General features: G+C 36.4%; 1 protein-coding gene across 17 annotated transcripts in view; it reads left to right on the forward strand.

Moving 5' to 3' along the window:
- HMBOX1 (homeobox containing 1) overlaps positions 1-24,105 on the forward strand; it is a 182,235-nt gene that overhangs the window by 125,544 nt on the left and 32,586 nt on the right. For all 17 annotated transcript variants that reach the window (XM_032265389.1, XM_032265378.1, XM_032265395.1 and 14 more), the window contains one exon: positions 8,393-8,546. In XM_032265389.1, coding sequence (XP_032121280.1) covers positions 8,393-8,546 — 154 coding nt within the window. The remainder of the gene's footprint in view (positions 1-8,392; positions 8,547-24,105) is intronic.

Genomic DNA, 24,105 nt, shown 5'->3' on the forward strand with positions numbered 1-24,105 from the left:
AGGCTGAGGCAGGCAGATCACTTGAGGCCAGGAGTTCGAGACCAGCCTGGCCAACATGGCGAAACCGCCGTCTCTACTAAAAATACAAAAATTAGCCAGGTGTGGTGGCACATGCCTGAGGCTCCAGCTTCTTGGGAGGCTGAGCTTGAACTCAGGAGTGGAAATGGTGCCACTGCACTCCAGCCTGGGTGATAGAGGGAGACCCTATCTCAAAAAAAAAATTATTATTAACATTTTATATTTGCTTTATTCCTATAAAAGAAATAAAGATTTATATGTCTATTTGTGTGTATTCAGCATTCATCTCCTAAAAATAATCTGTATTTCCAGTCCCAATTATTATACCTAAGAAAATCAATAATAATTCCATATTATCATTTTATGTCCAGTCTGTAGTCACATTTCTCTAGCTGTTGGAAGAATGTCTTTTGTAGCTTTTTTTTTTTTTTTTTTTTTTTGTGATGTGAACTTCTTAAACCATTGTAATTTAATAGAATGTCTCACATTATTTTTATTATCAAATATCTTATTTCTATATCCTTATGTTTCTGTAAACTGGAAGTTAGAATTAAGCTGAAGTCAGGATTCAGGTTGAATATTTTAGGCAAGAAAACTTAATAAATTATTTAGGGAGTCACATTGTAATGGCAGCAGTTTACTTTGAAATGCATCAAAAAGTAAAATGGCTTGACATATAGGGAAATGGACAGGTATGTGTTAAAGTACATATAAAATATGTGATATAAGTATGGTTTTCACTTAAATTCTTTCACTATTACGTGTTTAAAATTTTTTGCAATAAAATACTGGAGAAAAATACTTTGTAGGTAATGTTTACCTAATATTGCCACGTATGAGGAGGCCTGTCAGCATTAGGGTGTTGTAGCACTATTCATATGCTAAGTTTGATGATTTTGTTCAAATGGTGACCACCAGATCTTTTCTTTCCCATTTGTGAATAATCTTTAGGATGACATTTTGCCACTCGATGAATATCTTTTCCTGCAACAGCTTTCGTCAATTGCCTTAGCATTCATTGATGATCCTTGACTGAATCAGTTATTCTTTTTTGTTTTTTCTGAGACACAGTCTTGCTCTGTCTCCAGGCTGGAATGCAGTGGCACAATCTTGGCTCACTGCAACCTCTGCCTCCCGATTCAAGTGATTCTTACTCCTCAGCCTCCAGAGTAGCTGGGACTACAAGCGCACACCACCACGCTTGGCTAATCTTTGTATTTTTAGTAGAAACGGGATTTCCCTATTTTGGCATGGATGGTCTCAATCTCTTGACCTCGTCATCCGCACGGCTCAGCCTCCCAAAGTGCTGGGATTACAGGTGTGAGCCACCGCACCTGATCTGAATCAGTTATTCTAATTGGGATTGCAAAAGCAGATAATCAGCTGGTAATGGCAAATTCCCACGCTGGCGTTTCAATGCTCGGCTCGGATCCGGCTCTGAACTAGAAACAGGAAGGACGACTAAGATGCAGCTCTCTGGCTGCAGCACCTTTGTTGCAGCTCATCGGACAGGGGTCCAACTTTAGCACTAGGCTGGTAGTGTTCTTCTGAAGCTGGTTTTTTTTTTTTTAATTATTGTTATTTATTTTAGCATTTAGTCTTATTACCTATTTTAGTTTATCTTGAAATCAGAGTTGGGCCCACTCATTATCAGGAAATTGGAGAAAGGTAGAAGAAGGGAATTGGAACTAACAGCATTCATCCAGCTGATCATTAGGAGCTGATTTCTTTAAAGATATAGTACCCCTTTTAAGACGTTCCTCTAATTATATGCATTTGTTTTTTAGTGAGGTTGCATTATTGTCACCTTTTTAAAGTAGTTTCTATTTTTTTTTTTTTAATCAAATCCTATCTACTGGTTTTCTCAGTCAGGTTTTTCTGTGGGACATAATTTAAAGGTAGCTGGAGTTAAGAGGGCAAGTTCGTAATTGCCAATTGGTAGTTTTTGCATTAACAGTAGTTGGGTATTAGCAATTGAAATCTGTTTATCTTTTTCTTTGCTTTTTCACCTTTATTATAAAGGCTAATATGGCATAGAATTCTTTCTAGATAAATGTGATTTTATTTTGTTGACTGTAAAATAACCTTTGATTTTAGCTTAAGGATGGTATCATTTCTTACTCCATTGACACTTTGGAGCCACTGTTATGTTTGGATAAGATGAACTAAAATTATGTTAGCTTATAAGACATCAGATCCTTCTTTGCAAGTCATTTCAGAGCTGATTAGAATCCACTCAGATGTCCCTCAGTTGAGAACTGGTTAAACAAATTAATGTCACATCTGTACAATGGAATCTTTTGGAGCTATGTAGCTATTTTTTGAAGGCAGCTTTATGTGAATTAAATGTATATGAGGTGACATGGAATTCTTAAGTAGAAAAGGGACATAACAGTATCGAGGGCATATTTCCATGGGGGAACACACACACACATACAGATGTATGTGCTTACATAAGCATAGAAGATGACTGAAAAGCTGTTTAGGAACTGGGAAGAACAGCTCTGTGAAGGGGAACTGAGTGACTGGGAGTACAGGGGTAAGGACTTAACTAAACAACCTAATGTATCTTCCCCTGCCTCCCACCCGCCGATACAGAGTCTTGCTCTGTCGCCCAGGCTGGAGTGCAGTGGTGCCATCTCAGCTCACTACAACCTCCACCTCCTGGGTTTCATACCATTCTCCTGCCTCAGCCTTCTGAGTAGCTAGGATTACAGGTGTGTGCCACCATGCCCAGCTAATTTTTATATTTTTAGGGGTTTCACCATGTGTTGGCCAGGATGGTCTCGATTTCTTGACTTGGTGATCCTCTCACCTTGGCCTCCCAAAGTGCTGGGATTACAGGTGTGAATCACTGTGTCCAGCCCCTAATGTATCCTTCTAAATTTTATACTATGTGCTTGTATTATATATTTGAAAACTAAAATGTAATAGGAAGGAGGGAGAGCGAGACCAAAAGAAATCAATCTGCCTTGTAAGATTAAAAAGAAAAGAAAGAAAAGAAAGAAAGAACAAAAGAAGAAGAAAAAAAGAAAGAAAAGAAAAGAGGAAAAGAAAGAAAGGAAGAAGAAAAGAAAGACAGGCTTACATGGTCCAGACCTGCTTTTGAGAAGCAGCTAGGAAATAAGTTGTCAGTGATTTTTATCAAGTAATTCTTTCATTTCGTTAATTTTTTTCTGTCTAGGAAAGATAGCTCATTAGGGGAAATGTAAATAGTGTCATCCCTTTACATATATTCTGAGAAGAAAATGCAAAATTAAGAAAAGTCACAAAATGAAAAACTATTTTTTCTTGTTTCTTCTGTAAACTTAAGCATTTAGAAAACAAATATGTTTGTATATTCTATGATTCTATTCCTGGGCCTTAGAGCATTTTCTTTGTATACTTTGAGTGAAGTTCTTTTTTTCAACCTCTTCAGTCTGGATCCAGTTGGATATCGCTTTTGTTTTTTTTAAGTTTCTCTTTAAGTGGACTCAGCAAGAAAAATAATAGAATGGATATTCAGGTTAATTTTACTGATAACCCAATTGATATCGTGCAGTTCTCTGATAACAGACTCATCATCAGAATTTCCCAGCATAACCGAAAGCCTGCCAAGGCATATTAATAAAACAGGCTGATGGAAACTAATCAAATACATTTTATCTTGTTTCTTATGAAAACACAAGAAAATACCTATTTTTTTTAAAAAGAAGCAAGTACTAAATTCAACATGGTTGACATCAAAAGTCCCTTTATTTAATCAAATTAAGTTCACAGTCTTTTTCCCTTGTCTAATTTAAATGTCACTATAGCAGACCGGGTTTGCTGAGTTCCTCTTGGCATGTGGCGCCGATTCTGAATGCTTCTAAATTAAACAAATAAAATTTGCCAAGATGCTTATGCAGCAAATACATGAGATAAGAGTCATCAGAAGAAATGCGCAGTCCTTTATTTGCAGATTGTGAGATATCAGGGAAACGTGTGTGACATGAGGGGAGATATGACATTACTTTTGGAGAGGCTAGTTCCTGTGGATGGCGTAGATATGATGAGCTTGTATAGTCGCTCACCCAGAGCTAACCCTGATCAGCAAGAACATTATCATATATGTATAGAGCACACTTACCAAAATTTTTAAATCTCTTACCAAATTATGAAAAGGTTTTGTTTTCCTCACGGGTTTAGATTTACTAGGTGAAGGTGCAAAATTTTGTTTTAATGGAAACTTAGACGGGGGTGAATAAACATTTCTATAAAGAAATAGACAACACACTTTTCCTGTTAGGACCTTAGCCAACCCAGAACTCCTGTATTTTACTTCAGAGGAGTTTAAAGGCTTATATACATTGTTCCTGCATTCTAGTAACTTTGTGTTTTTCTGTTAGAGTCAATAATTTTGAGCTCATTCTTGGATTTTTTCATTGCTTTTCATCCATTTCAACCAAAGCAAGATGAACCAAGTTTTCCAGAACAAATTTATTTGTTAATAACTTCCAGAATGCTTTTTGTGCTGTTTTTTAACTACCACTACATTGAAAAAGGAGCCAGAAAAAAAAAAAAAAACTGAAAAGTAATGTGGTAATATGTTCTAAATTAAGTATTTTGGTGAGTTTGAGATTATTCAGTTTTCACCTTCTGTGCATAAAGTGTCTTGATTTCTTTCAGAATAACCAGGTTACTGCTTACTTTTCTCTCCTTTTTCTCCATTTTTCCTCTAGCCTCTTCCTTTTCCTTCCTGCCCAGTTTCGTTTCATCTGAATTTCTTCAGTTCTTGAGACTATCTTGACAATACAGAATATTATAAAGAAGCATAGTATTATTAATAAACCCCGATACCAAGAAAGAACCATTATTATTAGTTGGCTTATTTCCTTCAACCTCTTGGTTAAGATTCTTTCTGTCCTCTGTTCTATTGGTACCCATTTATCACTCTGCCTACTGAGGACCACAGTTACGGATGTGGCCCACTACCTGGAATTCACTGACCTGTTGCCCCCCTCCACCCTGAAACTCTTTCTTTACCAGGGTCATCCCTTGGACAAGAGGTTATATTCCCTTAGCCCGTCTATTTCTACTTCTATCGTGATCAGCCATGATAACTGGTTGGCTCTGTTTAGTCCTTTTCACCCTTGCTGTAGAATAAAATTTATGTAATTTTAATTAGGTAGATTCCAGAGCTCTCGCTGTGCTATAATCCCTGTTTGTTTTCAGAAAAGCACTAAACAGCATTGAAACCCTCCAGCCCCCAAATTCCTGCTTATGTCTAAACTTTGTTAACTTTGAGTTAGGCCCAGAGTGAATTCCCAGCTTATTTTGGCAGAATGAAACCCTTTTAAATTGTTTAAAGAAGGGTTTCAGTTTAGAGTTTCATGTTGGGTAGAACAGAAATGTTTTTAAACCAGGGGTCAGCAAACTCTTCATATAAAGGGCCAGACAATAAATATTACAGGTTTTGCAGACTATATGATCTCTATCTTAGCTATTCAACTCTTTCGCTCCAGTGCATTCATAGCCATAGACAATCTGCAAATGAATGAGCTTAACCATGTTTCAGTAAAACTTTATTTACAAAAATAGGTAGCGGGCATAATTTGCCAACTCTGTTTTAGGGTGAGCTTTAAATCTCTAAAGCATTACACGATGACAAACTTACTTGTTTGAGCAGAAATGTTAAATAAATATTTACTTTCCATCACATACTTTAGAAAATCACATACATATTAAGGGCTCAAACACAAAATGAAAAATGTAAAAATACTCTGAGTGATATTTAGGCCCATTGGCCATAATACAGAAGACTGACAAATTTGACTGTATAAAAATTAAGATCACAAAGCACACCATAAAACACAAATGACAGACCAGAAAAAAAAATTGCATTCTGTATGACTAGCAATTGATAAGATTTCTATGTACCAACACCCCCCCTCAAAAAAAAAAGGAACAAGAGGAATTCACAAGAAAATATATAAATGGTCAATAAACAGGAAAAGATCCTCATTCTTATTAGTAGTGAAGTCTCTATATTAAAGGGAAATTTTTTGCTGCCAAATTTATACATTTGAATAATTAATACTCAGTGCATTGGGGGATAAAGGGAAATAAACAAGGGGGATGATGTGATTATTTTTATTAGTTATCTGTTTTTATACTACAAACTACCCACAATTTAACAGCTTAACACAACCAGCATTTATTATCTCATAGTTTTCATAGATCAGGAATCCAGGAGTGGCTTAGCTGGTTGGTTCCGGCTCAGAGTTCTGTAAAGGTTGCAGCCCAGCCGTCAGCCTTGGCTGCAGTCGTTGGGACTAGATGGTCTACTTGGAAGCTCATTCACATGGATATTGACAGGTCCCAGGTCCTCACTGCCTGTTGGTCAGAGACAGCAGTTCCTTACAACATGGGCCTCGCCATCCACTGCCTGAGTGTCCTCACACATGGCACCTAGTTTTCCCTTGAGTGAGTAAGAGAGAAAGCATCCAAGACAGATGCCACGGCGGCTTCTGTAGTCTGATCCTGGGAGTGACATCCCATCACTGCTACATGCTGTTGGTTGTACAGCCTAATCATGGTGCCGTGTGGGAAGGGACTAAACAAAGATGTACAGACCAGGAGGCAGGGATCCCTAGGGACCTTGGAGGTTGACATTCACATGGCTGTGCTGGGACTGAATGTCTGAGGCCTGGTTTCTATCAAGTGGTTTCTGCACTTCTCCATGTGGCGTCTGTTGTGGCTGCAGTGTCCAAGATGGCTTTTTCTCTCAAATGCTGGCACCTGGGTGGAGTTGGCACAAGCCCCTGGGGACTATCAGAGCATCTTTCACTCCATGTAGCCTCTCCACCTGGCTAGCTTGGGCTTCCTTACAACATCATAGTCTCAGGTTAGTCAGACTTCTTATATAGCCACTGGTGTCCCCCAGCGCAAGCATTTTAGGAGACCTAAGCAGAAATTTCAAATCATCTAATAACATAGCTTTGAATTGTTTAGGTTTTCTGGCTGAAAACCTGTCTGTCATCATGACTAGCTCAGATTCAAGGGCATGATTAGCCAGAGGTGTGACTTACTGTGAAGAGTCATCTTTGAAACTTGTCCCAGGAAGCCATGATTATGAGATAATGCTGAAGTGTTCTAAAAGTAGTAGCAGTACAAGGAATAAAATTGGTCTGATACTGGAAATATTTTGAAGATGAACTTGCCTATTAATTGGTTATGTAATATATGGGGGAATTAGAGAAGTGAAAGATTAATTTGAGAATTTTGAGCTGAGCAGTTTGAAGAGTGGCTGTTTAGTTACTGAGCTGGGAAAGACTGCAGGACAGTAGGTTTGAAAAGGAACATCAGGATTGATTAACAAATTGGACATCTGTGGAAGAGAATACATCAAAAGATGTAGCTATTAAGAAGGGTATCTACAATAGATCTGTAAGTCTTGAAGTAGAAATACTATCCATGGTATTATTTGCAAGTTACAATAAAGAGAGTATTAATCCTATAAGGAAGAAATAAATATATATTAATATTCATTAATAGAATTAATATATTTATTAATATTTGCATAAACCGTACACATTCTAACATGTCTTTCTAGAGCTGTATTAAGAGTTTAAATTAAACCACAGGCAGAGAGAATTTTTTGAAGGGTTTTGATCAGAGGCTGATATGATCATAATTATGCTTTAGAAAGATGAATTTAACAGTGTAAGAAGTGAAAGAAGAGTTGGGGAGCCAGGGACTGAACTCTTTGAAAGCATACCAAGTTACATTGAAAGTATGAAATAAGTTCATGGAGGGCAGAGACAATGTTGCTTTCCCGGTTTTATTCTTAGTTTCTACCCCAGAGCAAGGCACTTGAAAGGGATTTGATAAATGGTGTACGAATGAATAAATGCATCATTGGCAGTTCAAGCTATTTGAGAAAGGAGTAATCTGAATTAGTAAAATGTCTTAATTATAGGTGTTTCTCATTGATATTTTATTATGTTCAAGAGGTAACAGAATCTAGTATAGCATCAACAGGTAAACTTAAAGACACCTGAATTAGTTAGACAAAAAGCACATCAAATATCATCTTACTTTCCTTCATGCTGTATTTCACTCCTTTAAAAAAAAAAAAAGTTTACAAGAATTAGGGTTATTTTCTACCTGCACAAATTCCTTAAGAGCTCATAATTTGTGTGAATGGTAATGAAAGATTCTGAACATCTAAGGTATATTGTTCAAAAAGAGTATAGCTATAAAGCAGGAATTTCAAAAGAAATTTTTCAGAGAAAGATACAAAAAGTTGACACTAAGCCAAAGACCGTACTTCCCCATTCCCGTAAAGAGGTAGATGTCATAATGGTTTAAAGAAACTGCAAGATATTTGCTAAAAACGTCTTGTTTATTTCAGGGGCTACACTAAGTATGAGACCAGCCCCCATTCCAATAGAGGACCCTGAATGGAGACAAACACCTCCCCCAGTCTCTGCCACATCTGGTACTTTCCGACTACGACGAGGGAGTCGATTTACCTGGAGAAAGGAGTGCCTGGCTGTTATGGAAAGGTATATGTCACCTTTTTCTATGAGAAATCTCCCAAACTTAGGGAAGATATCAACTTTGGATAGATGGGGACAGTTTTGATGTCAAACAAGAAATTTGGTATCTAGGTTCTATCTCTAAAAGTACTTTGGAATATTATAAGTGCTGTATTATTGAAATAAGGTGATCTTAGCATTGAGAATTCATAAAGCTGGAGTTAGCATCTATCAATTTATTTTACTTCTAATATTGTCCCCAATAATTTAAGAAATGTTAGAATAAATATTTTTTGAATTCAGATCTTTGTATTATATTTTGGAAAAACTCTTTGAAATCTTCTTTTCATCAAAAATATTGAATAATTGTGTATAGGAGACTACTGAGATTCAACTTTCTTTAATAATGAGTGTGGTCTGAGTAAGCGTTGTCCCAGAAGTTAAAAATACTCACTTTTGACTTTGATTTAGTAATTTATGCTCTCATTCTAGCACCAGTACCTGGTACTCAGTGATTTTTTTTAACCTGAATTTGACCTTAGCTTCAATTTTCCCATCTGAAATGGTATAAATTAATTATGAATGTGAAATTTTGGCATACTTAGCATAGATCTTATAGCAGAATTATCTTTGTCATCTACTTGTAAGTGATTTTTACAGAATCACTTACAGAATTTTGTTTACAGAATTTTGTTTCAGTGGAATTTTGTTTATATTCAACAACGTAATAATGTTCCAGCTGTACATTTTTCTTATCTGACCTGACTTGTAGAATGGTATATTGGACAGGGCACTGGACTCAGAGTCAGAAAACCTAAACCCAGCTAACTTTGTTTAGGTCACAAACTCTGAGGTATAACTTCAGGTCTAAAATGAAATTTTTCGATAGCCAGTATGTCATCTAAGAGCCATCTCTCATCCTGCTACGTTCTGATTATTTCCCAGCTCATAAACTTCACTACCTGAAAGAGAGGGAGATTTAAAATGACGTTTTTGTTCGTGTGATATAGTTTAATAGGTTTGCTTAAGGTGAAGGATAGATCCAGTATCCAAAATGAGACTATAGGTTATCCATTGATGTTGTCATCTATTCCTTTCCTCACTTTATTATAGATAAAAGCAGAAGCCATTCATTGAATAATGAATCCTTATGTGCTTGAGTCATTAAAGTGAAAGAATGAGACATTATTGTCCTGGAGACCTGACGTTTACAATCTCCTCTACTTTTCTCATCTAGAAATTTTTATTCTTTTTGAAAATTTCTTTAGAACTTGGCACACAGCAGATGAGAATTAAAATAATGTCTAACTTAAATTATTTGCAGTATTGTACATTTTCCTTCTGGTATTCGTTTCTACCTGGTGTTAAGTTCTAATTTCCTAGTGATTTGGCCAGTTAGTTTTTTCATGAAAATACCAGTATATATTTATCACAGAATGTCAGCATGAGAAAGAATTAAGTTAAAAATTGATGACATTACTATTGATAGGTGATATTCCTAATGCATTTTCAGGATTGAACTTCACAAACTTAGGGATTCTTATTTTTCCCCAGCGACAAGAATTAGTCACAGAATCACACTGAATATTAATTAAAAAGATATCGAGCATTTACCCTATTCTATGACTCCTATTTAGTCTTAATTTATGCTTTTTAACATTAATTTTAATTAATAAGTGGCTTTGTCTAATCCAGGAGTTGGTGATCTTTGGCTTAATTTTATGTTCTCTGGCACCACTAGAAAGAGGATGTGGTTTATGCCAATAGTTGCAAAAATGCAGAAAGCCTTTCAAAATAATAGTGCAGAAAGCCTTTCAAAATAATAGTACAGAAGGTCACAGTATGATTTTTATTCTGTAAAAATGGAAATTTTTGTTTTCCAAAATGAAAATTCCTACCATTAGCATGACACATAATATTTTTTTCCTTGACTGAATGGAGGAATAAATACATGTGCATAGACTGTAAAACCGACAAAGTGAGCCTTACTCAAATGTTAGTATAAGATAAAAGTAAGGCCAGACATGGTGCTTTACACCTATAATTTTGGCTTTGCGAGGCAAAGGCAGGAGGATCAGTTGAGGCCAAGAGTTTGAGACCAGCCTGGGCAACATAGCAAAACTCCATCTCTACAAAAAATTCAAAAAATATCTGGACGTGGTGGCATATACCTGCCTTCCTAGTTACTCAGGAGGCTGACATGAAAGGATTGCTTGAACTCAGGAGCTTGAGGTTACAGTGAACTGGGATTGCACCACTGCACCACAACCTGGGTGACATAGGTCCTATCTCAAAAATAAAAATGAAATTTAAAAAAAGTCAAAAATTACTTCATTCTTCATACATCAAGATAAATTTCAAATGAATCAAAGAAGTGAATCCATATAAATAAGAAGAAAACATGAGTGGTCCCTTTATGTCCTGGAAATGGGAAAAATATTTCCTGTGACTCAAAATCTAAAAGCAATAAGGGAAAAGATTGATAAATATAATTACATAAATTAAAAGAAAAATTTTGGAGGGAGAAAAAGCTGAGCAAAGTAAAAGACAAATCGGAAAAAAAAAATTGCAACTTTTGTTATCCCTAATAAAGGCTCTTAAAAGAGAGAAGACCAACAACTTTATCTTTATTGGGCTAAAGATAGGAGAAAAAAATGCAAATGGTCCTTGAACATATAAAAATATATTCAATCTAATTCATAGTCAGAGAAATTCAAATTAAAACTACATTGAGATACTATTTCTCACTTATCGCATTGACAAAAATCCAGAAGTTTGGCAACGTTTTCTATTGATTGGGCTGTAGAGAAACAGAAACTCTCATATATTACTTGTAGAAATCCAAAATGAAACAACTTCATGGAAGGGAATTCAGCAATATCAAGGAAAATTACCTATGAGTTTACCCCTTGACTTGACATTCCTACTTGAAGAAAATTATCTTAGGGCCAGTGGCTCACATTTGTAAATCCCAACCTTTTGGGAGTCTGAAGTGGAAGAACCACTTGAGGTTAAGAGTTTGAGACCAGCCTAGGTAACGTAGTGAGACTCCATCTCTACAAAAAATTATCCAGGTGAAGTAGTGTACACCTGTAGTCCCAGCTGCTCGGGAGGCTTAGGTGGGAGGATTGCTTGAGCCCAGGAGTTTGAGGCTGTAGTGCACCGTGATCACACCACTGTACTCCAGCCTGGGTGACAGAGCAAGACCCTATTTCAAGAAAAAAAAAGAAAAAGAAAAATCTTAGAGATATACTGGCAGAACTATGAAAAGATAACAACATTGTTTTTACTGATTTCAAAATATCGAAGATGCCTTTATGTCTATAGTTACTGTAGAGTGATTAGGTCAATAAATTATAACACATCCGTAATTGGATGTTGAAGCCCATGTAATGGAGTACTATGAAGATAAAGAACAAAAAATTATATACAGTGATCTTCAGGATATAACATTAAGTTAAAAACAAGGCAGAATCATCTGTATATAGTACAAAGCTATCATTTATATATTTGCTTATAACTTATTTAAAATGGAGGAATAAACCATAAAATAAAATGGTTATCAATAAAAGAGAAACAGCTTGGAAGAGGGAGACGTAGAAGCTAGATTTCTCCAAAAATACTTTGTTTTGACCTGTAACTAAATTACATAATTATAAAACAAAATTTAAAATTGGGGAAAAATGAAGGGGGGAGGGGGGGAAAGGTGATCCTTAAAAAATAACTAAAATGAAACAAACCTGTGTATCAAAATAGTGACTTAAACACTCTAGAATTCTGTCATGTGTTTATAACACAGTAATTTCACTATGCTTCCAAGTGGGAAAGAGCTTAAGAATAAAAAGAAACACCAATAATCTTACACTGTTTTTACTAAATTCGTTAATACAGATACTGCTATTCAGGAACTATTTTTATTTACACAGCTTGGTAGGTATAGATATAGATGTAGGTAAAGATAAATAGTCAGGCCGGGCGCGGTGGCTCACGCCTGTAATCCCAGCACTTTGGGAGGCCGAGGCGGGTGGATCATGAGGTCAAGAGATCAAGACCATCCTGGTCAACATGGTGAAACCCCGTCTCTACTAAAAATACAAAAAATTAGCTGGGCATGGTGGCACGTGCCTGTAATCCCAGCTACTCAGGAGGCTGAGGCAGGAGAATTGCCTGAACCCAGGGGGCGGAGGTTGCGGTGAGCTGAGATCGCGCCATTGCACTCCAGCCTGGGTAACAAGAGCGAAACTCCCAACTCAAAAAAAAAAAAAAAAAAAAAAAAAGATAAATAGTCATATTAATGTTTTTAGGAACCAAGATTGTCAGTGCAAGGGAAAAGAGTAATATAAAATCAAAAGAAATAAAACACTGTAGTCTTCTGTGTGTCTGTTTGCATAGACAGAAATTTATCTTGATTTAAAAAACAAAAGGCTTAATGAGATAGAATTCATCTATTTAAAGTGTACAATTTAATGCTTTTAAGTATATTCACAGAATTATGCAACCATAACCTCAGTCAGTTTTTGTCAGCCCCTTTCCCTTTTTAAGACAGGGTCTTGCTCCGTCACCCAGGCTGGAGTGTAGTAACACTATCATAGCTCAGTGCAGCCTCAAACTCCTGGGCTCAAGCGTTGCTCCCACCTCAGCCTCCCAAGTAGCTGGGACTACAGGCACACGCCACCATGCCTGGCTAATTTTTATATTTTTGTAGAGACAGGGTTTTGCCATGTTGCCGAAGCTGGTGTTGAACTCCTAGGCCCAAGTGATCCGCCTGCGTCGGCCTCCTGCAGTGCTGAGATTATAGAAATGAGCCACTGAGACAGCCTGAATTTTAGTAACCATAAGATTGATCAGTGAGTTCAGTGTTATCTTCCTGATTAATTTATTAGAAAATTCCCCATTAACCATCTACCTGATAGTTTTAGAGTAGTGATTCTTAAATCTGGATGCATATTAGGATCACCTTAGGAGCTTTTAAAACTGTCAGGGGGCTTCACCCCTGACCGACTGAATCTTAATCTCTGGGTGTAGAGCCTAGACAGAGGTATATTTTGAAAAGTTCCCAAGTAATTCTGAAGTGTAGCCAGGACTGAGAATCACTGTTTTGTTACCCATTGACGATTGTTTCCTGGTCATTTTTTCCATAAGGAGTCACAAAACTGTATTGAAATTTGTATATTTCTTGTACATTAATCAGCTGGAATTCTTCTGTAAAGAACTTTCCCCCTTTAACTCTTTGGTTACCCTAAAATATACTCCCTCACAAATGTGTGGCAGCAGGGAGGGAGCTAACATGTAAGTAATTCTGGAACTGAGAAGTAAATGCTGTTACGATGAAAGGCGCATGAGATGTAAGCAAGTAGAGAAAAGAGGAAAACTACACCAAAGTGGTGATATTTTGGCTACATTCATATGAGGGATAAGAGTTCACGAGTTAGAGAATCTTAGAAAGGGCATTTTAATTTGATTATGCAGAACTTGGTTATACTGTGCATTCCGTAATCAAATAAGTACCGTGCTTAATTATACCATAAGCGTTGGCATTCAGGCCTTATGTAGGAGACGTATCTAATTAGACCTGGTCTATTAGATAATACTGGTGGGAGTATGGATAATGGACAAGAAATCAGTCAAGTATGTATTTTAACACATACTACATGCATATAATCAAGGGGAAATAAATGTAAAATATATTTAAGTTATAGTATCTGCCTTCATAAATCTTAATGCAGTAATAGTGTACATTTGAATAGAAATTTAATTACTATACAGTTACTAGTCTTATCGATAATTATAGGAAATTATTTTTAATCTTCACAATTCTGTACTGTAGGTATTTTATTATTTGCAGTTTATAAATAAGAGCCTCAGAAAAAGGAAGTGACTAACCCATATGCAAATGGTTAGAGCAGGGGTCCCTAACCCCCAGGCACAGCAGGAGGCATGTGGTAGCAGCCTGCTGTCAGATCAGTGGCGGCATTAGATTCTCATAGGAGTGAGAACCCTATTCATTTTTGTCCCTAAATCACCCTCCCTACACCCCACCAAGTCCGTGGAAAAACTGTCTTCTACAAAATTGGCCCCTGGTGCCAAAATCCAGTGCTGGGGACCACTGGATTACAGCAGAGATAGTTGGAGATCAGCTTGGGAAGCTATTAGAGTAACACCTATGCATGACTGCTGAGGGCCTAAGCTATACTCTAAAAGCAAAAGGATAGAAAATGGATAGAAAGTGATAGATATCAGAAAAAAAAATAGAAGAAAAACAATCTAACCTAGTTATACATTGAACATAGCAATGACAAAGCAGGAAGTATAAGAGCTTAGCATTGTGATAGCATCTGGGAGACAGTACCTGCCATTAGAAATGCTTTCACTTTGGGCAAATCATTCAGCATCTCTGGGCCCTAGTTGCTACATTTATCAAGAGTTAAATATCACAACGAAGTTGAAAAAAAAAAAAAAGAAAAAAAAACAGACTTCAGAGCCACACAGACTTAGGAATTAGTCCCAGCTTCATTTTATGTTAACCCATGGGGACTTCCACTTTCTGTAAAGTGGAGATGGTTATTATGAGACGAGTTATGAGAATTATTTGAGATGATAATGTGTCAACCACACAGTAGAATGTCTTTCTCATAACCATTGTTAGACCAGTGTTCTTTTGCCAACTAAGCTTCTTCTAGTTTAATGCTTTGACTGTGAAGTCACCTCAAGATTTCTCTGTTAGGAGATTTCAGTGGCACTAGAAATGGAGATTTGGGAGTCACCAGTATATTAGGTACAGTTAAAGCCATGAGTGTGAATAAACTCTGGTTAAATATCTCCACTTACACAGTTTCTGCATTTTTGCAGTGAAATGTGGCTGGAGAAAAACTTAAAACCCTGCTAACTGATCTCATTTTAAATTCATGACCACGAACCTCAAGTGGGTCTTTAATTCTGCCAAGCAGAATTAATATTATGCCTTTCTGATTTATTTTTTCCCTCTCTCCTATAAGATTATTTCACATTTTCTTCTCTCTCTGCAAACTCCCCATCCTCATTCTCTCATTATGACCTTGCTCATCATGAAAGGAAATGAGGAAAATGAAGCAATCAGGGGAGAGTGTCCACAAACTACCTACTTGCTACCATGTATGTGTGTGTGTACGCACACACACACAGAATTTACCTGCATCTTACCATACCCAGAGCGCTTCAATGATATGTATATTTCCTAGCACGTGTCTTGGTGCATCATTCATATATATGTGCATTTTCTCCTTCTCTGACCTCATTCCACTGTGTATTCCACATATTTGACTTTTAAAATATTCAATTCCAGAAACATTTATTGTCACAAAGGACAATATTGTATAATTCCATTTATATGAAGTATCTGGAATAGGCAAACCTACAGAGACAGAAAGTAGATGATTGGGTTACCTAGGGCTGGGGAAGATAGGGGTGTTGAGTTGGGGATGTGATGGCTAAGGGGTGTGTATTTCTTTTTGGGGTGATGAAGATTTCTAAAACAGTTGTAGAGGGGCTTGTACAACCTTATGAATATGCTGAAAACTATTAAATTGTATGCTTTAAGTGAGTGAATTTTTTGGTATATGAATTACATCAAGCTGCTTTAAAAAAAAGCATTTATTCAGTGCACTATTAGAGGCTTCACATATATTTATCCTCCATATTTAATCCTCACTGCAGTCCTGGTTTTTCCTTTTTCTAATGAAGCAGTCAAGGCTCAAACAGGTTGAATAAGTAACTTCCTAGGGCCACAAAACTTAACAAGTGTCCCAGTCACATGTAGATCTTTAGCCAGTGCTATTCACAGATATGAGTTCTTCTTATTAACCAAGAAGAATGTTATTTTCATTTGGGTATACACTGATTGCTTTTAATTCGTGGACTTCGATTTTGTTAACTCTAAAGTCTGATGCCCCTAGATTAATATATATTACAAACTTCCATTTGTTTAAGAGCATATGGGGATTATAACTGGGAAATGAAACAAGAGTGGCAAAATGGTTGATAATTATTGAAGCTTGTATGTAGGGGATTGTGGGTTTATTTGTGTGGGTTTAAAATTTTTATAATGAAAGAGGATTTTGTTATTTTAAAAAGAGGACCTGACTAGATTTTAATGGATAAAATAATTGTCTAATATTTATTCATTTTCTTAATAAAGCATTTGCTATGTGTTAGCACTAAGCTAGGCTTACTTCAAGTAGTTTACATATTCTCAAGGGGAAAAAAGTCATCTGTAATGTATGTCTGAAATATCTCCATATGTAAATAATGTAATGCTCAAATGTGATTCTATAAACATGTCTCTGTTCATTCATTCAGTGAAGCACTTAATGGCTATGAGCAAAGTGCTAGGGATAGAGAGAATAGATGGATTTTAGGGTGAGAGGAGTGAAAGGAGTAGATCTGAAGAGAGGGTTTATGTCAGAAGTTTTGGAGGCTTCGTGGCCTAGGAGGGTGACTTCTAATGTACTCTTACCAATCCTTCAGCAATTTGGGCTAAGTATCCCTTTATCTTTGGAAACAGACTTGTCTCTGGAGCATTAGGGTATGTGACTGGGACACGAAAGAATAAGACCTAGCTATGGGAGGAAGGTAAAATAAGCTTCCAAATCTCCTTATAGGTTTTTTAACCCAACTAAGCAAGAAGGAAAGAAGCAACAGCTTGGAAAAAAGCTTTGAGTGGATGCAGGAATAAATGTGAGAATACCTAGCAGTGATTGGTAGAGGCAGTAGAATATAGTGGTTAACAATATCAGCTTTGGGGCCAAATTTGTGTGAAAAGGTTACTTATTGCTGTCATTTTTAATCGGCTCAATGATGACCCTGTATTTGAGTGTATCCAGGAACATGCAAATTAAATGCTAATGAAGGCAAATGAATACCTCTGTGTGTGTTTATAAGTAAAACTATTGCATGTTTTATTTTTCTTATGGATAAGTATATTTAATATGTTTTTTGTTATTAAATTTTTTTCATGTTCATCTTCAGTGGGCAATATAAAACCATATAATTAGTAAACCTTTAGAATCCTTTGAAATTATATGGAAAATATTTGTTTTTGTTGTTTTAACCTCTGTCACTCTCCAAAACAGCTTTAAAAAATTAATCCAAAATATTCTCCCAGGCAAGGAATCAGCATTAAAAATTGCAGCTTGAGAGTATCTCTTTCCCCAAATTTAAACATCTAAAAATCAGGTCTTAGAATAAAAGTATGTCTTCATGAACAAAAACAGAATCACAACCACAATACTATAAAAAACCAAAATTATATCGTAGTTCTAAATTTGGTGTCACTGCTGTTAACCTGACATGCATATAATCTGAATTAGACACATGCATCTAGTAACCAAGTGGATTTTATTCAAGGATGCTATACATCTCGGGAGAACTAGCATGGAAGAGACAAATCAACTTGTAAAGTGATTTCTAGAACATTACTTGAGGTTTCTGTAATTTAATTTTCTTGGTCTTTACTGCATTTTGGAATTCTTCCCAGGACAGTTTATTAGTACATAGACTTTCGTTTCAGTTTCTCTCCTTTCTCCTTTTTAATTTTTTTTAGTGAAGGTTAATACGAACAGTTCAAGAAACTAAATTCTATATTTAACTGCAGACTGGGTGTGGCTCAGACAACTGCAGTGCAACTCGCCTACTGTTTTGCCAGTCATCAAAACCCTGACCTGCAAAGAACATTCCTTTTCCTAGTCTTCTGACTCCGAAATATGCTGAGTGATGATATGATGATCTACAGAAATGCTTTCATATGTGTAAAGAAAGATAAAAGAGGCTCATAGGTGCAAGCTTCAAGTGACTGTAGAGGATCAGTTTCTTCTGTGTTCTTTTATAGCAATCTCTGAGTAATAGTAAGCTGCCCTTTTTCCTAGTGTCACTTCCTGTTATTCTTTGATTACCTTTATTAACCACTGGGAGATTTTCAAAATATTTACCCAAGAAGCTCTCTCCACTTCTGCTCTCATTTCATTAAGCTACATTTTAATACATTTTTTCTTGTTTCCTTTATATCATTTGAGGCTTTCTTAATTGTCATCTAAAAATAATCATGTTTTTCTTCCTTATCAGTATCCTTGCTTTGTTATGGCATTGTGATTGTGATGCTATTTTGTTTATATCTTTCATTATTTTGTATGATGTTCCAATATTTATATCAACTTATGGAGAAATCATGGAGTTAGAGACACTTCTAATGTCAGTAAGATTACGCCTAGCTGGAAAAAGAATTGGAGCAGAAATACTTATAAATCCTTTCTAACGTTGCTCTTCTGAGAAATTAAAACCTATCTGGATGTTTCTTTGGGCAGCAGCTTATGTCATGTGAACAATAAAGGACTTTTGCTCTTGTTGTACATAAAAAATATAACTTGAATCTACTGACCACTGATTCCATTTAAGCAGTCCAGGTGTGAGCTGAGAACCTTCCTTTGATTTCATTTACCTATATTTGGTCATCATTACTGCAGAGAATAAGGAAGTGACCCTAAAGATCATCTAGTTCAAACAGTTTCTTGTTTAGATCAAGAAGCTGTAACTCAAAGAGACTACTTAACTTGGTTAAGTTCACAGAAGAAATGAGATTAAGTTGCTTATTTGGAGACCTTAGTTATGGGAACCATAAAATATGACTTGAAAAATAATTCTACTTATTGAACTTCTTAGACTTTTATCTTCCTTAACTTTTATGTGATTCTTTAACATTTATTGACTGTTACTGAGATTTAGACTAAGAATTGGGACACAAAGATGAGGAGGATAAAAGCCCTTATTTCATTGAACCCAAATTTCTTCTGTTTATTTACTTCTTATTTCTCTCAGGTCCCCTTAATTTTTAAATTTTCATTCCTAAACTCCTTTCTGTATCTTCCTCTTCCTCACCTTCTGATACTTTAGTTAGAAAAACTTCTGTCCATTTCTTTTATTTTATATATATTTTTTACTGTGTTTTAGGTTTTGGGGTGCATGGGAAGAACGTGCAAAATTGTTGCATAGGTACATACATGGCAATGTGGTTTGCTGTCTTCCTCCCCATCACCTATTTCTGGCATTTCTCCCCATGTTATCCCTCCTCAACTCCTCCCCCCCGTTGTCCCTCCCCTAGTTCCCCCTGACAGACCCCAGTGTGTGATGCTTCCCTCCCTGTGTCCATGTGTTCTTATTGTTCAACACCCGCCTATGAGTGAGAATATGCGGCGTTTGGTTCTCTGTTCTTGTGTCAGTTTGCTGGGAATGATGGTTTCCAGGTGCATCCATGTCCCTGCAAAGGACACGAACTCATTGTTTTTTATGGCTGCATAGTGTTCCATGGGTTATATGTGCTACATTTTCCCTGTCCAGTCTATCTAATCAATGGGCATTTGGGTTGGTTCCAAGTCTTTGCCATTGTAAACAGTGCTGCAGTGAACATTCGTGTGCATGCGTCCTTATAATAGAACGATTTATAATCCTTTGGTTATATACCCAGTAAAGGGATTGCTGGGTCAAATGGAATTTCTATTTCTATGTCCTTGAGGAATCGCCACACAGTCTTTCACAATGGTTGAACTAATTTACACTCCCACCAACAGTGTAAAAGTGTTCCTATTTCTCCACATCCTCTCTAGCATCTGTTGTCTCCAGATTTTTTAATGATCATCATTCTAACTGGCATGAGAGGGTATCTCAGTGTAGTTTTGATTTGCATTTCTCTAATGACCAGTGATGATGAGCATTTTTTCATACGTTTGTTGGCCTCATGTATGGCTTCTTTTGTAAAGTGTCTGTTCATATCCTTCACCCACTTTTGAATGGGCTTGTTTTTTTCTTATAAATCTGTTTTAGTTCTTTGTGGATTCTGGATATTAGCCCTTTGTCAGATGGGCAGATTGCAAAAATTTTTTTCCATTCCATTGGTTGTGGATTCACTCTAATGATTGTTTTGCTGTGCAGAAGCTCTGGAGTTTAATGAGGTCCCATTTGTCTATTTTGGCTTTTGTTGCCAGTGCTTTTGGTGTTTTAGTCATGAGGTCCTTGCCTATGCCTATGTCCTGAATGGTTTTTCCTAGATATTCTTCTAGCACTTTTATGGTGTTAGGTCTTATGCTTAAGTCTTTAATCCATCTGGAGTTAATTTTAGTGTAAGGTGCCGGGCGTGGTGGCTCAAGCCTGTAATCCCAGCACTTTGGGAGGCGGAGGCGGGTGGATCACGAGGTCAAGAGATCGAGACCATCCTGGTCAACATGGTGAAACCCCGTCTCTACTAAAAATACAAAAAATTAGCTGGGCATGGTGGCGCGTGCCTGTAATCCCAGCGACTCAGGAGGCTGAGGCAGGAGAATTGCCTGAACCCGGGAGGCGGAGGTTGCGGTGAGCCGAGATCGCGCCATTGCACTCCAGACTGGGTAACAAGAGTGAAACTCCGTCTCAAAAAAAAAAAAAAAAAAAAAAAAAAATTTAGTGTAAGGTGTCAGGAAGGGATCCAGTTTCTGCTTTCTGCACATGGCTAGCCAGTTTTCTCAACACCATTTATTAAACAGGGAATCCTTTCCCCATTGCTTTTGTGAGGTTTGTCAAGATCAGATGGTTATAGATGTGAGGCATTGCCTCCGAGGCCTCTGTTTTGTTCCATTGGTCTAAATCTCTGTTTTGGTACCAGTACCATGCTGTTTTGATTACTGTAGCCTTGTAGTGTAGTTTGAAGTCAGGTAGTGTGATGCCTCCAGCTTTGTTCTTTTTGCTTAGAACTGACTTGGCTATGTAGGCTCTCTTTTGGTTCGATATGAAGTTTAAGGTGGTTTTTTCAGTTCTGTGAAAAAGGTCATTGGTAGCTTGATGGGGATAGTATTGAATCTATAAATTACTTTGGGCATTATGGCCATTCTCACAATATTGATTCTTCCTAACCATGAGCATGGAATGTTGAGAGGACACAAACAGATGGAGAAACATTCCATGCTCATGGTTAGGAAGAATCAATATCGTGAAAATGTCCATTTCTTTCTTCTTTTCTCTTATACTTTTTTTTTCTTTTAAGTACACCCTCTACCCTCCAATCTGTTCTTAGTTTTGTTGAATATAATGTAAAACTGAAGTATATGCTTTAGTGTATCTTACCCTTTCTGAATAAAGGATTAGATTCCAGTTTCATTTTTTTTCTCCGTGTAAAAAGCAAACTGGTCAATACCTATTTTTAAAAGCAATTACTAAATGTTACATAACTTATTCTTAAAAGATCCTTCAAATTATTAAAATCATTATTATATCACTCTGTTATTCTAAATAATTTCCTGTTTTATGTAGAGCCTTTGTTTTCTCTGAGACTCTGGCTTTGGATAAAATATTTCCCACTCTAGAATTAAATCTTTGGAAAATAACTGATTCTTAGCATAACAACATGAACAGACTAACTTCAAAAAACAAAATCACCTCTATAAGTTTTGGCAGAAGAGCAGTTCCTCAGGACTGTGTTTTAATGCATATTCTCATGATCTACCTTAGTATTTTGTTTAGCAGTCAGCTTGGATTCTGGTTCCCTCAGTTTTTATAGTTATAGAAATTATAGAAATGAAATATCTTGAGGTTGCTGCAATCTGAAAATGTAAAGAAATTATTGTTCACCTACCTTCTTATCAGTCTAAGTAGTTAGAATTATTTCCTTCTTCCTTACAAATGAGAAAACTAAAAACTTACCTTCCTACTTCTTAGAATAAATCAGCTTTTGTTATTTTTCAGTTTTTCTCTAACACTTGTTTCAGTGCTTTACAGTTGGAAATCAGCTTACATTTCCTTCTCTTCTTTATTATGTTGCTGCTGAATTGAGTGAACTAGCTGAGGGTATCTTCTGCATATCTCATATCAGAGAGCCCATGTGTCTGACCAAGATGGTGGTTATGTTTGGATAGGAAATTCAGTGAATGTTTTTTCAGCTTCCTTACATTTAGCTGATAGCTTTATAGCAAGTGGCTAAGTCTGTGATGATGAATTTATCAAGTAGACTATCATGGTAAGATGACAGATATGGCCTATGTAAATTTGAATAAAAATGTAAAATAATGTTAAGCAAAATAAGAAACAGTATATTATTATAATGTAAAAAGCCATAAATATCCAAAGATAAATATTGAGAGAAGTTAATATGTCCCTTAAATATTGAATAGTTTGGTTTTTTTTTTTTGTTTTTTTTTTTTTTTTACTTCTTTTTGTTTTTTTCTGATGACATAGTGGTTAAAAACACAGACTTTGGAGTTAGAACAGCTGGTGCTCCAGGCCCTATGCTCTTACTCACCAGCTGTGTATCCTTATGGAAATTGCTTGTTATAACCATGGCTATCTAATAGGAGTGCTTTGGTATGGCTTTAGGAACATACCTTTTCTAATAGTGTTGCTCCTCACACTGTACCTGGTACTGAGGAGTATGGAAGGATTAGTTCGTAGCCCTGGCAGGCTCAGTCCATTAGAGGAGTTAGGTTAAAAATGTCACACAAAAGATGGGTACCAAGTACAATAAGGACACAGGAAAGTGCTGCAAGGAAAGGAAACCGTGAGGTGACAATGGAGTGGCATCTTGGAAAGCGGTACAGTTTCAATGGGTTGAGAAGAGGAAGAATGACACGGCCTGTAGCGGGAGCAATGTGCAAAGGCCCAGAGGCTGGAAAAATGAGATTGCTGAGTGTCTGCTCAGTCGGGTGGGAAATGAGGCTGGGTGAGTAGGTTGCAGCCAGATTGGGAATGACCTTATATTGTGACATTTGCAACATTTGTCTTTTTTGAAGCAGCCTCATTTGTATCTATGCTGAAGTATGTTCTTTTAATAACCAAAAAACATTTTTATTAATCAGTTTTTGGGGTCATTGGTGCCACTTTCCTCCCAGATATAAAACAGAAATAATAAATCTTTTATGCCAGTGATTCAAACTATTTTGGGGGTGAGGGGTGGATTTTATATTAATATTTGTAAAACATCCTGGGAATTAAAAACTTGAAATGGTTTTGAAAAATCTTTCTAGCCTTCCTTCTTAAATACAGAAACCTAAATAAGATTCCCGTTTCTCCCTGATCAAGGAAATATCTTGAAATTCCAGTCATTTTCAATTAGGAAAAACAAGTCTTTTGACCAGTCTTTTTTTTTTTTTTTTTTTTTTTTTTTTTGTGCTGATTTGTGTTACACAGGTTATTGTTAACCAAAATCATAAATTCAGTTTTTCTTTAACTGACTTCTATCGTAGAGGTGCATTGGTAGAATGAAAATTTGGGCAATATCTTTGCCAGAATGAATTATTTCACCATCTGCTAAGTAAAGTTTGCTTGGTATTTCAGTGGTACAGTTTTTATTTGGGGCTAAGGTTTGATTATACTCGGCTGGTCTACAGGCTGGCATAGTGGTATGTATAAAGTCTGATATTACAGAGTGTCACTTGAACTTGATTGAATTGAATATTTAAGAAGATCCTATAACTTTTAACAAAATTAGAAAATGTTGCCACCCTCTTTTCCCCTCCATACCTGTTAGACTCAAGGTGTGAGATACAGTAGTGCAGCATTTTCTTTTTTTTTTTTTTTTTTTTTTTTTTTTTTTTTTTTT

Source organism: Sapajus apella, unplaced genomic scaffold (assembly GCF_009761245.1).
Source record: "Sapajus apella isolate SASKATOON/1434 unplaced genomic scaffold, GSC_monkey_1.0 scaffold150, whole genome shotgun sequence".
Lineage (NCBI taxonomy): Eukaryota > Metazoa > Chordata > Mammalia > Primates > Cebidae > Sapajus > Sapajus apella.